This window comes from Mirounga angustirostris, unplaced genomic scaffold (genome assembly GCF_029215605.1).
Source record: "Mirounga angustirostris isolate CCGP_5_RB_7025 unplaced genomic scaffold, mMirAng1.0.hap1 SCAF_5, whole genome shotgun sequence".
In the NCBI taxonomy this organism is placed as follows: Eukaryota; Metazoa; Chordata; class Mammalia; order Carnivora; family Phocidae; genus Mirounga; species Mirounga angustirostris.
The window spans coordinates 80923319-80937372 of record NW_026991713.1 but is presented as its reverse complement, the minus strand read 5'-3'; the positions used below and the strand labels follow the sequence as shown (position 1 = coordinate 80937372).

At 35.2% G+C, this 14054-nt stretch overlaps 1 protein-coding gene across 1 annotated transcript in view; it reads left to right on the top strand.

Annotated features, from left to right (window-relative positions):
• IRAG2 (inositol 1,4,5-triphosphate receptor associated 2) overlaps window positions 1-14054 on the top strand; it is a 118160-nt gene that overhangs the window by 49666 nt on the left and 54440 nt on the right. Inside the window, exons 13-15 of the mRNA XM_045869555.3 lie at window positions 713-868; window positions 1573-1674; window positions 2794-2957. Of these exons, the coding sequence (XP_045725511.1) occupies window positions 713-868; window positions 1573-1674; window positions 2794-2957 (422 nt within the window). The remainder of the gene's footprint in view (window positions 1-712; window positions 869-1572; window positions 1675-2793; window positions 2958-14054) is intronic.

Here is a 14054-nt window from a genome sequence, read left to right as displayed (position 1 = left end):
CTGTTTCAAATACTCATCATCTGACTGAGTTTTTGAAACCAAGCCAGACTGCCAGACTGAATGAAATGGTGGCAAATCTGCCACAGCAGTCCTCTGAGAGCATCATGATGTAAAGATGCCAGCCTGTAAAGTTCTACACTTCTCAGCAGGGGTTAAGCCGCTGGCAAAGTTCTGGCTTTGGGTTTATCCTATTAAAGGATTAGGAATTTTGCCTTCTAATTGGAGTCTAGAAATAAGAGCTCTAAAAATGTTTTCCAATAGACAACAAAAGGGAAATTAAATGTGGTGTTGCATTAATCTAAAATATGACAGAGATGGATGCTTTGAGAGAACTGTAAGAATATCCTTTGGTAAACATTATCTGGGAGTGTCTTTTATGAAAGGGAGGGAGAGATAAAAGAAACTAGTCTGTTATCAATGGGATCTGTTGACCACCCTCCCAAGTTTTTTTTTTTTTTCCTATGAATTTCTTTACCTTCCCCTATTTTCATAAAATAAGAACCATAGCAGTTTATATTACCCACATGTACATGTTATCTATTGGATAAATGCTTTTCCTTAAGAATGAATAAATGTTAAGTTGAAGCCGTCCTAGAGAGAAAATGTAAACCATTGGACAGTTATATTGACCCATGAGCATCATTTTCATAAAACAAAAACACTGTTCTTTATTAGAATGACAGAGTTGTGGACATTTTAATAATTGTTTCAGAACAATGAAACTGAGTGGCAGTGCAGTTTAATCAACTTGTCATCTCTGGATGTGATGATGGACCAAGAAATACTGCTATTACAGAGAACATTTGAACAAAAGGGAGTGAAATTCACAGCTATGCTTCAAAAGCTGGATTTGTATAACATATGTACTGTGGTGATTCACTGGCTAGGAATATCTGCAGATAACTGATCTACAGCCTGTTTGCTGAGTCCAGGCATATCTGTGTTTTGTCGACACCCAAATTATTCCTACTATGAAAAAAGATTTTTCTAAAACCCTTTTGAGGTTGATTTTCTAGTTCTGGCTCAGTCAGTTCAACCTCAATCAGGTTGATCATTAGATATGAATTGTTTGGGCTTATTTTTCCTAATCTGTAGTATCAGAGGACTAAAGACATGTTATCTATTAAGCAGTTTCCTTCTGGCTAGTAGCTAGTACCTCTCACTCTATTTTGATTTTTGACTGGAAACAAGATGATCAGAGAAAGCAGAGAACATATTCATGTTGGTATTTCCCGTCCCTTTCACAGTGCCTAGCATATGATAGGTAGTATTTAGTTTAATGAGTAAAAAAAAAAATCCATGAAAATGCTTGTTTCCTATTTGAGAGGGGAATAAAAATGGGTACATTTTGTTTTGAAAAACGATTCTATCTGTATATATTCAGCATATATGGAGCACCTGACAAGAGTTGGCATTATGCATGGCAACATCCTGGGATAAAGGAAAGTCATGGGGTGGCATTAAATGAGTCTTAATTATTATATATAGTAGACCTTTGGTCTACATTACTTCTTATATAATAGCCTATGCCTTTCACCTGAATTCCTAGTTGAACATGTGGAACTTTTTCAGCATGAAGAAGTTTCTAAAGTTGAAACCCTCATGGATAGCTCTCTACAGTGGGTAACTGATCCAGAAATTACTATGAAAGAGAAGTGGGAGAACAAGCTTACTGTAAGTGTTTTATATTTTGTGATTTTCCTGGTTTTTCTTCTGCTTTCTTAACCCAGGTAATACTTATTATATGCAGTACCATTTCTAAGACTTATTATAGTCATCTGCTATCTTGATGTGTATGGAGTGTATGTCTGGGGATGTGTGTGTGTGCATGTGGGTGAGAGTAAAAATGTGAAGGTGAGGGTGAAGGTAAGTGTGTGGGACTGTGAGGGTTAGGATAAGTGTGTGTGAGGGTGAGAATAAGTGCGCGTGAACTTGAGGGTGAGAGCAACTGCGTGAGGGTGAGGATAAGTGTGTGACTGTGAGGGTAAGCGTATGTGAATGTCAGGAGGAAAGTGAGAGTGAGGGCATGTGATGTGTTAAAGAGACAATAAATAAAATGATTTAATAAAAAAAGTATGTTATTTGAATCCTGTGACAATTGCTAGTCTAATCTTGGATTTTTCCTTGACCTATTAAAATTCTCTAAATTTGATAGAATGATTATTGTGCAAAGGAATGTTATTCCTGAAATTCTGACAATTTTATTATCCCAGAAATTGGCAGAACATGACAACTTAGGTAGCTATTTCCAGTTTTGTTATAAAGGAAGCATATAAGATGAAATTTCTTTATCAATTACTTATCTCTACTTCTTGACTGCCAGACAACTTTCTAATACCCATTAGCTTCCTAAGTTAAGCTAAAGCAAGACGCAAACTCTGAAGACTCTGGGATATTAATTTCAACCCCTTTGACAAGCACTTTTTTAAAAATTGCTTTTGCATATGTTAATCAACAAATATTGATTTTTATTGCATTTCCTTGTCTCATTCTATTCTAAAGCAATTGTGATGATTGATGAAATAAATCATCAGGGACCACTTATATTAAAAAAAACCCTCAATTTTAGGCACATAACAGGCATACAATATGTACTTGTTAAGTTGAGATAATCATTTCAAAGAATAATCAATCTTTGGGCAGTGGAGAATTGGTATCTGTTCAATTAGAATTTTCGGGTTTAATAACCATGAATACTATTGAGATAGGATGACCATAACATTTTGTATTGCCTGTCATTTATTTATATTTAACACTGGAATAGTAGAGTTTGTTTTGTGACTTTTCTTGTAGGAATTCAAATATATAATGGAAGAGAAACTAAATCTTTGCATATTAATGCCAAACAGCTTGGGAAACTACAAAGAGTCTCTTGATAAAGAATTTGTCAAACTAATAGAGATTTTGAAGAGATTCAGGCTGGAATATTTTTATTTCAGAAAAGAATTTCTCTCCAGGTGATGGTCATTTATATTTAAGAAACCCCTGCTTTATATACATGACACAATTGTGATTGTACCATAGCATCCAGTTTACTTTTTTCAAGTTGTATACAATGATTTCAGATGATACTTTTTCAAAGAAGGCATTTTGTCTGATAATTTTGAATTCTGAAATAGTGTGAAATTGACTTATATGTTCAAAATTGCAAATAGTGAGCTTTAAAATTTGTGGAAACCCTGTATAATGAGTTATTTTCCCTAAAGAAGGAAGTTGGAATTACAGAATATAGAATTCTTTTAACCAGAAAGGACTTTAGAGATCATTTAGTAAAATCTTATAATTTTACAGAGAACTGAGGCATAAGGATATAAAGTGAATTGATCAAGACCCAAGAGTTATTAATGGAAAGTCTATGAAGTGATTTATTAATGGAAGAATTTGCTGAGTCTATTGACTCCTATCCCATTGGGCTTCATTTTCTGCCTCAGTACACAATGTATTGCATTGGGCACTAGGACTAGTCAATTAAATTTCAAGGAAAAGAAGTCGGGGAATAGAAAACTCTAAATGTAAAATAATTTACTATTTTACTGTTCCTCTACCTTAATTCTTGTGACTGTGGGGAAATTCTTGAAATCTGTATACTCTGTAAACCACATACTAAACAAGGACAGCTATTTTATCTTTTATTGACCACTATTTATATAGCTGCTAGTACCATACTAAGCATTCCCTTAAGAAACGCTTTTTCAGTAAGTGAATGAACATGGGTGTATACTGAATTTGAGTAAAGTAAAAAAAAAAAAAAAAAATCAGGGCACATGGGTATATACTGAATTTGAGTAAAGTAAAAAAAAATTAAAAAAATAAAAAATCAGGGCACCTGGGTGGCTCAGTCAGTTAAGCATCTGCCTTCAGCTCAGGTCATGATCCTGGAGTCTCAGGATCAAGTTTGTGAATCAAGTCCCACATTGGGCTCCCTGCTCAGCTGGGAGTCTGTTTCTCCCTCTGCCCTTCCTCCTCCTTGTGCTCTCTTACTCTCTCTCACCCTATCTCTCAAGTAAAAAATTAAATCTTTAAAAAAAAAAAAAACATTAAAAAAGGTAGAGACCAAAGTTGCTTAAAGAAAGTAGCCAGAAGAAACTATTTTATTCCCCACATATAAGAAAACTAGATACCAAAGAGAGGTTAATACCAAAAGGAACTCTCAAGAAAATGATCTTCTGCTTTCTCTAAGAAGCAGGGAGCCCAGACTTCCCCATAGAGGTAAAGGTATGGGTTAAGTGGATGTGCAGCTTCTTACATGGATACCATCTCCACAAAAGGGAGCACTGAAATTCTTCCAGTTAGCAACAAAGAGCTATTTGGAGAGGAATCTGCATTAGAGTCATTTCTGAATAAGTGAATCTTCTGTATTATTCTACAAGACACACAAGCAGTCCAATTAAGTAACAGTAGGTGCAATTTGTTGAGAGCTTACTGTGTTGGAGGTAGTGCTAAAAATTTGACATACTTTTATCTCCAGAGAGGTTCAGTGACTCACCCAAGGTTACCCAAGAGGGATTAAGTGACAGCTGGGAGCAGACCTAGATGTGTGCAACTTCAAAACCTATGTTCTTTCAACTATTAATCCCCCACCATCTGCTTGTTCAAATTGAATAAAATATTCATTAAAAATATTCTGGGAACCTGGCATTGGGCAAGATACTAATCACTGTAAGGATGGTTAAGCCCCTGCCTTCTGGATATAATTTAAAACAGACAAAACCATTTAGTGGCTGCAGACAAAATGATTTGGCTATCAGTTTTAACTATGAATAAGAATATAAGTGGAGTGGGGTGCCTGGGTGGCTCAGTTGGTTAAGTGTCCAACTCTTGATCACTCTTGATCTCACTTCAGGTCTTGACCTCAGGGTCATAAGTTCAAGCCCTGTGTTGGACTCCGTGCTGGGTGTGGAGCCTACTTAAAAAAATATATATATATATATTTTGCGGGGATGAGAATAAGAATTCTATGTTTAGATGGAGTAGGAAATATTTATTAAAGGTAAACTTTTAGGGCCTGTTTACTGAGAAAAAGAAGGCTTTCATTCTGTTGCAAGATAAATAAGCTCCAGTGCTGAGGAATGGAAAGAATTGAGTGAGTCAAGGAGAGGCAGTGAAAGAAAAAACTGCTCTTGAAGATCTCAGTGAGAAAAAAATATCATTTATGCAACACCCAAGTGCTAGCTCTTGCTGGGTTTTTTTTCTAGGTGCTAAAAAATTATATAAGACCAAAATCTCTGCATCCATGAAACTAATATCTATTAGTTAGACACAGACAGTAAACAAATAAACATATAACTATATAATATAATGACAGGGAGTGGTAAGTGATATAAAAATTAAAGGAGGATAAGAAGACCAAGAATGATGGGGCAGGAAGACCTAATATTAGGAAGAATGGCCAGGAAAGGCCTGTGATTTATAAATTTAATGAATTGCTGAAGTGAGGGAGTAAGCTAAAAGATGATCTGGGAAGGGTTCTAGCCAGAGGAATTAGTTGGTGCAAAGGCTCTGAGGTTTTAATCAGCTTGGTATATTTGAGCAGCAGCAAGAGGGCAGCATGGCTGGGATGGAGTGAGTGCTAGGCAATGAATGGTAGGAGATGAAGTTAGAGATATAGGCAGGAGTTAGGTTCACAGCCTTGCAGTTCATGCTTAGGGATTGGCATTTTATTCTAAGTAGATGAGAAGCAATCAGAGGGTTATAAACAGGAAAGTAATATGACATATTTTGAAAGATTATTCTAGCTGCTGGTAGAGCATTGTCTATAGAGGGAGAAAGTGAAAACAGTGACACCAGTGAGAAGAGTTTCTTCAATAACAGATCACCAATGAGAGTTCTTGAAGCCAATTTATCAGATTATAAGTCATTTAAAAAAATAAATATAAAATATCAGAGTGTATTTCATATAGTAAGAGTAGTATTTCATAAAAGTATTAATTCAGCTATGTGTATGTGTGTACTTGGTTGAAATATAAAATATTTGCTGTGTCATGGTCAAAAAAAGCCACTGAGTTAGAAACTATTTTTTTTAAGATTTTATTTATTTGTCAGAGAGAGAGAAGAGCACAAGCGGGGTGGGGGGAGCGGTAGGCAGAGGGAGAAGCAGACTACCCACTGAGCAGGGAGCCCTGTTCGATGCAGGGCTCAATCCCAGGACCAGGGGATCACAATCTGAGCCAAAGGCAAATGCTTAACCAAATGAGCCAACCAGGTGACCCAAAACTATTTCAATAATCTAGGTGAAGGGGTAGAACATGAGTCAGGGTGAGCCAGTTGGTAAGAACTGGTTGGATTCAAACTGTATTTTGAGGACGGGTCAGATCTGACATGCTAGTGAATTGGATGTGGGAATGCAAGAAAGAGTCATCCTTGACTTACAGGTTTTGGGTCTCAAAACTAGGTAAATGGGGTTCTATTTAGATGGCAAAGTTTTAGGGAGAATCAGACTAGGCAGATGCAGAAATCAAGATTTAGCATGAGGACATGTTAGCAAGGATAGTTACTGAATTAAAAAACACACTCAAAGCTAATACTATATTTCTTAACATGATAGTGCAAGTCTCTATGGAAGAAAAATCTTCAAAGGTTTAAAATCTGTTGAATATCTTTAATAATGGTACTATATAATTTTTAAAAAGTTATTAAGACTGTTATGATTCATAATGTGCATTATTATCTTATAGGTACAAATAATATACATATGTAATATATATATGATTAAAAGTTGTAATATTATTAAATGTGGATTTCTGTTGGTCCCTTACAGTCCTTTTGCTTTCCCTTGGAAGATAAGGGACAGTCTTGAGAGCTTAGACTATTCCTACAAAAGAGAAAAGTTGATAAAACTGCTGTCTTAAGAAAAAGAAGAGGTGATGTCAGCAAGAAGGAATAGGAAGCCCTGGGCCTTCCTTCCCCCAAGGGATATACTGATTCAACAGCAATATACAAACATATTCCTTTTGTGAGAAATCCAGAAACTAGTTGAAAGGCTCCTGCATCCTGGATAGATGTGAAACCAGCCACATCAGTGCTGGTAGGAAAATTCTATATACCCTGTCAGTGTAATGCCTGCCCTGGCATAGGATCTTGTGATCAGAGGGAATCCCCAAGCTCCTAGATTTTCCCTGGGGAGGAAAGAGTCAGACTGTGTCCACATTCCAACTTTTCTGAGGACTTCCCAAGATACTGGCTTTTGTCTCGCCTGTCTCAGAGTGCAGATGGAACTGGGCATACTATAGACATCTAGAGGACACTAAGAACAATGACGGCAGATGGAACCAGCATACAAGTAACTCATCATAGTCCTTCTCCTTGCCTCAGAACAAAGTAAGCAGATGAAAAACCCCAGATTTTAGCTTTTCCCTGGAAGGAAAGAATAGGATCACACATTCAATATTCCCGCTTTTCTGGGGGTCATCTAAAAGACTGTCTTCTGTCACACCCATCTTAGAGCAATGATGTTGCTATGATACTCTAGACACTTAGGGCCTACAAAGGACAAAAATGGTGATTTGAACTAGCACAAAGTTTTGAGAGCCCCCAGAACCTTCCCCAGACTGATTGGTATAAGTTTTCTCCTATATAAGTCCAGGCTGTGGAGACTGTGAGAAGTGGTTGTTTTTTTTTTAATGTGCAGATACCGACAAAAAGCGTCAGGAAAAATGGAGAAATATGTTCCATCCAAAGGAACGAAATCTCTAAAAACTGACCCTAATGAATCAGAGATAAATGATTTACCTCACAGAGGATTCAAAATAACTGTCATAAAGATGCTCAATGAGGTTAGGAGAACAATGCATAAACAACGTGAGACTATCCGGGTGCCTGGTGGCTTAGTTAAGCATCCGACTCCTGATTTGGGCTCAGGTCATGATCTCGTGGTCATGGGATTGAGCCCCTTGTCGTGCTCTGTGCTCGGTGAGGAGTCTGATTCAGATTCTTTCTCCCTCTCTGTCTGCCCCTCCCCACTCATGCACTCTCTCTCTCAAATAAATCAATAAAATCTTAAAAAAAAAACAAAACAGAGAATATCAACAAAAGACAAAAGTATTAAAAGAATACCCAACAGAAATCTTAGAACAGAAAAATATAATAAGTGGACTGAAAAATTTTATTAGAGGGGTTTAACAGCAGACCAGATCAAGGAGAAGAAAAGATCAATGAACTTGAAGACGGGTCTCTGGAAATGATCTAGTCAAAGAAGTGAAAAGAAAAAGGAATGACAGAGAGTGAAGAAATCTTAAGGGATGTATGGGATATCATAAAGTAGACCACTATAGGTATTATTGGACTCCCAGAAGGAGAAGAGAGAAAGAAAGGGGCAGAAAGGCAAAGAAAAATATGGCCCAAAACTTCTAGAACCTGGGGAAAGACATCTAGATCCAGGAAATCCAATGGATCTCAAATAAGATGAACCCAAGAAATCCACATTGAGACACATAATAATTAAATTGTCAGAAGTCAAAAATAGAGAATTTTGAAAACAGCAAGAGAAGTTTTGTGGTGTACAAGGGAAGCACCATGAGACTATCAGTGGATTTCTCAGCAGAAACCTTGTAAGTCAGGAGAAAGTGGGATGATGCATTCAAAGTCCTGAAAGTAAAAGACTACCAACCAAGAGCACTATTTTCAGCAAACTGTCCCTCAAAAATCAAGGTGATATAGACTTTCCCATATAAGCAAAAACTGGAAGAGTTCACTACCACTAGACCTGCCTTAGTAGAATTGCTAAAAGAAGTTCAAGTTGAAACAAAAGGATCATAAACAACAGTATGAAAACATATTAAAGTATAAAATTTGCTAGTAAAGGTGAATATCATATAGACAAATACAGAATACTGTAATACTATAGCAGTGATAGGTAAATTTTAATTATAGGATAAAAGTTTAAAAATTATAAGTATATAAAATGACAAAAACATGTTAAGGTACACAATATACAAAGTTGTAAATTGTGACCTCAATAAAAAAGTAGAGGGAAGAGAGAAGTGAAAGTGTAGTTATTGTATGTGTTTGAAGTTAAATTGTTATCAGCTTAAAATAGACTTATGTTTTATGTAAGCCCTATGATAACCATAAAGAAAATACCTATAGAAGATACACAAAAGAAAAATGAGTCAAAAGAATTAATAAGAAAAAGGAAACACAAAGGAAGACAAGGGAGGAAAGAGGAACTGCAAGACAGAAAACAATGAAAAATGGCCATAGTAAATCCCTATCAATTACTTTAAATATAAATAGATTAAACTTTCTAATCAAAAGACATAGAGTGGCTAAATGGATTAAAAAACAAGATCCAACTATATGCTGTCTACAAGAGACTCACTTCAGATTTAAGGACACACATAGGCTGAAAGTGAAGGGATGAAAAAAGATGTTCCAGTCAAATACTAACCAAAAGAGAGCCAGGGTGGCTATACTTACATCAGAGAAAATGGACTTCAAGTCAAAAATTGTCACAAGAGACAAAGGAAGAACACTGTACTGTGATAAAAGGATCAGTTCACTAGGAAGATATCACAATTATATATATATCAGAGCATTTAAATATATAAAGCATAGATCGACAGAATAGAAGGAGGAAATAGAGAGCAATATAATAATAGTAGGAGACTTCAATACACCACTTTCAATAATGGATAGAACATTGAGATATAAGATCAATAAGGAAATAATTCACTGGAACAACACTATAGACCAGGTGGACCTAACAGACATATACAGAACATTCTACCCTCTAGCTACAGAATATACATTCTTCTCAAGTGCACATGGAACATTCTCCAGGATAGATCACATTAGGTCACAAAACAAGTATAAACAAATTTAAGAAGATGGAAATTATACTAAGTATCTTTTCAAACCACAATGGAATAGAACTAGAAATCAATAGCAGAAGGAAAACTGGAAAATTCACAAATATTTAGAAATTAATGCACTGCTGAAAAACCACAAAGAAGAAATTAACAGGGAAATTAGAAAATATCTTGAGACAAAAGTGAGAACAATATATCAAAACCTATGGCATGCAGCAAAAGCAATACTGAGAAGTTAACAGTGGTAGATGCCTACATTTAAAGAAGGAAGATCTCAAATTAACAACCTAATGTTATAGCTCAAGAAATCAGAAAAAGAAGAACAACTAAGTTCAAAATTAGCACAAGGAAGGAAATAATAAAGATTAGGAGAAATAAATAGAGAATAGAAAAACTCTTTAAAAAATAAATAAAAATAAAATGGAGTTGGTTTTTTAAATTAAAAAATGTAATTTATATTTAACTATTATGTTATTTAACCATTATCAAATTTAACTATAATTTTAATTCTGGTATAATTAACATACAATGTTAGTTTTAGGTGTACAGTATAGTGATTCAACAATTCTAACCATTACTCAGTACTCACCATGATACATGTATTCTTATCCCCTTTACCTATTTCACCCATCCCCCACCCACCTCTGGTAACCATCAGTTCTCCATATTTAAGAGCCATTTTTGGGGGGGTGTTTGTCTCTTTTTCCTTTGTTCATTTGTTTTGTTTCATAAATTCTACATATAAGTGAAATCATATGGTGTTTGTCTTTCTCTGATGGACTTAGGTCGCATAGCATTACAACCTCTAGATCCATCCATGTTATTGCAAATGGCAAGATTTTATTCTTTTTTATGGATGAGTAATATTCCATCACACACACACACACACACACACACACACACACTACACCACATCATCTTTATCCATTCATCAATCAGTGGACATTTGGGTTCTTCCATAATTTGGCTATTGTAAATAATGCTACAATAAACACGGGTTCATATATCTTTTCAAATTGGCATTCTTGTATTCTTTGGGTAAATACCCAGTAGTGGAATTATTGGATCATATGGTAATTTGTATTTTTAACATTTTGAGGAACCTCCATACTGTTTTCCACAGTGGCTGCATTCTCACCAACAGTGCACAAGGGTTCCTTTTTCTATACATTCTTGCCAACACTTCTTGTTTCTTGTGTTTTTTATTTTAACCATTCTGACAGGTGTGAAGTGGTATCTCATTGTGGTTTTGATTTGCATCTTTCTGATGATGAGTGATGTTGAGCATCTTTTCATGCATCTGTTGGCCATCTGTATGTCTTTGGAGAGATGTCCCATGTCTTCTGCCCATTTTTTAACTGGATTATTTGTTTTGGGGTGTTGTATAAGTTCTTTATATATTTTGGATACTAACCCTTTATTGGATATGTCATTTGCAGATCTCTTCTATTCCATAATTTGTCTTAATTTTGTTGATTTTTTTTTCCTTTGCTGTGCAGAAGGTTTTTATTTTGATGTAGTCCCGATAGTTTATTTTTGCTTTTATTTCCCTTGCCTCAGGAGACAGATCTAGAAAAATGTTGCTGTGGCTGATGCTAGAGAAATTATTGCCTGTGCTGTTTTCTGGGATGTTTATGGTTTCAGGTCTCACACTTAGGTCTTTAATCCATTTTGAGTTTATTTTTGTGCAGTGTAAGAAAGTCGTCTGGTTTTATAATTAATTAACTCATTCATTCATTCATTTATGAGATAGAGCACAAGTCGGGGGAGAGCAGAGGTAGAAGGACAAGCAGACTCCATGCTGAGCACAGAACCCCATGTGGGGCTCGTTCCCACAACCCTGAGATCATGACCTGAGCTGAAATCAAGAGTCAGTCACAACCGACTGAGCCATCCAGGGACTCCATTGTTTCATTCTTTTGCATATAGCTGTCTAACACTAGTATTCCCCAACAGCATTTTTGAAGAGACTATGTTTTTCCCATTGCATATTCTTGCCTCCTTTGTCATAGATTAATTGACCATATAAGCGTGGGTTTATTTCTGGGCTCTCTGTTCTATTGATGTGTCTATTTTTGTGCTGGTACCATACTGTTTTGATTACTACAGCTTTGTGGTATATGTTAAAATCTGGGATTGTGATACCACAGTTTTGGGGGGTTTTTTTGTTTTTTTTTTTCAGGATTAGTTTGTTCAGGGTCTTTTGTGGTTTCTTAACATATTTTAGGGTTATTAGTTCTAGTTCTATGAAAAATGTTGTTGGTATTTTGATAGAGATTGCATGAAATCTGTAGATTGCTTTGGGTAGTATGGACATTTTAACAATATTTGTTCTCCCAATCCATGAGCATGGGCTATCTTTCCATTTGTTTGTGTTAGCTTCAGTTTCTCTCAACAGTGTTTTATAGTTCTCAGTGTACAGTTCTTTCACCTCCTTGGTTATATTTATTCCTAGGTATTTTATTATTTTTTGGTGCAATTATAAATGAGATTGTTTTCTTAATTTTTCTTTCTGCTACTTCATTATTAGTGTATAGAAACACAAAAAATTTCTGTGTATTGATTTTATATTCTGCAACTTTACTGAATTCATTTATTCTAATGGTTTTTGGTGGAGTCTTTAGGGTTTTTTTTATATATATAGTATATCATCTGCAAATGGTGACAGTATTGTTTCTTTCTTATCAATTTGGATGCCCTTTATTTCTTTTTCTTGTCTGATTGCCGTGGCTAGGACTTCCAGTACTATGTTGAATAGAAATGGTGAGAGTGGACATCCTTCACTTATTCCTGATCTTAGGGGGAAAGATCTGTTTTTCACCATTGAGTATGATGTTAGCTGTGGGTTTTTCATATATGGCCTTTATTATGTTGAGATATGTTCCCTCTAAATCGACTTTGTTGAGGGTTTGTGTCATGCATAGATGTACTTTGTCAAATGCTTTTTCTGCATCTATTGAAATGATCATAGTTTTTATCCTTTCTCTTGTTGATGTCCTGTATCATGTTGATTGATTGGTGAATACTGAATCATTCTTGCATCCCAGAAATAAATCTCACTCGATAGTGGTGAATGACTTTTTGAATGTATTGTTGGGATTTGGTTTGATAGTATTTTGTTGAGGATTTTTGCATCTATGGTCATCAGAGATATTGGCTTGTAGTTTTATTTTGTTGTTGTTTGTTTTTGTTTTTTGTGATGCCTTTATCTGTTTTTGTTTTGTTTGTTTTTTTCTTTTTCTTTTCTTTCTTTCTTTTCTTTTTTTTTTTTTTTTTTGTATCAGAGTAATCCTGGCCACATAGAATGAATTTAGAAGCTTTCCTTTCTCTTTTATTTTTTTGGAAATAGTTTGAGAAGAATAGGTATCAATTTTATTTTTATTTTTTTTAATTTAAATTTCAGTTAGTTAACATATAGTGTAGTGTTGGTTTCAGGAGTAGAATTTAGTGTTTCATCACTTACATATAACACCCAGTGCTCATCCCAAGTGCCCATCTTAATGCCCATCACCCACTTAGCCCAACCCCCCACCTACCACCCCTCCAGCAACCCTCAATTTGTTTTCTATATTTAAGTCTTTTATGCTTTGCCTCTCTCTTTGTTTTTATTTTTCCTTCCCTTCCCCTATGTTCATCTGTTTTGTTTCTTAAATTCCACATATGGTGAAATCATTTATATGTCTTTCTCTGACTGACTTATTTCACTTAGCAAAATACACTCTAGTTCCATCCACGTTGTTACAAATGGCAAGATTTCATTCTTTCTGATCACTGAGTAATATTCCATTTAAATATATACCACATCTTCTTTATCCATTCATCAGTTGATGGACATTTGGCCTCTTTCCATAATTTGGCCATTGTTGATAGTGCTGCTATAAACGTTGGGGTGCATGTGCCCCTTCAAATCAGCATTTTTGTATCCTTTGGATAAATACCTAGTATGAACTCTTCTCTAAATGTTTGGTAAAATTCACCTGTGAAGCCATCTGATCCTGGACGTTTGTTTCTTGGGAGGTTTATTATTATTATTATTATTATTATTATTATTATTATTATTATTATTATTATAGATGCCATTGCACTGCTGGTAACTGGTATGTTCAAATTTTCTATTTCTTTCTGATTCAGTTTTGGGAGGTTTTATGTTTCTAGGAATTTACCCATTTCTTTTAGTTTGTCCAATTTGTTAGCATATAATTTTTCATAATATTCTCCTACAATCCTTTATATTTCTGTGTTATTTCT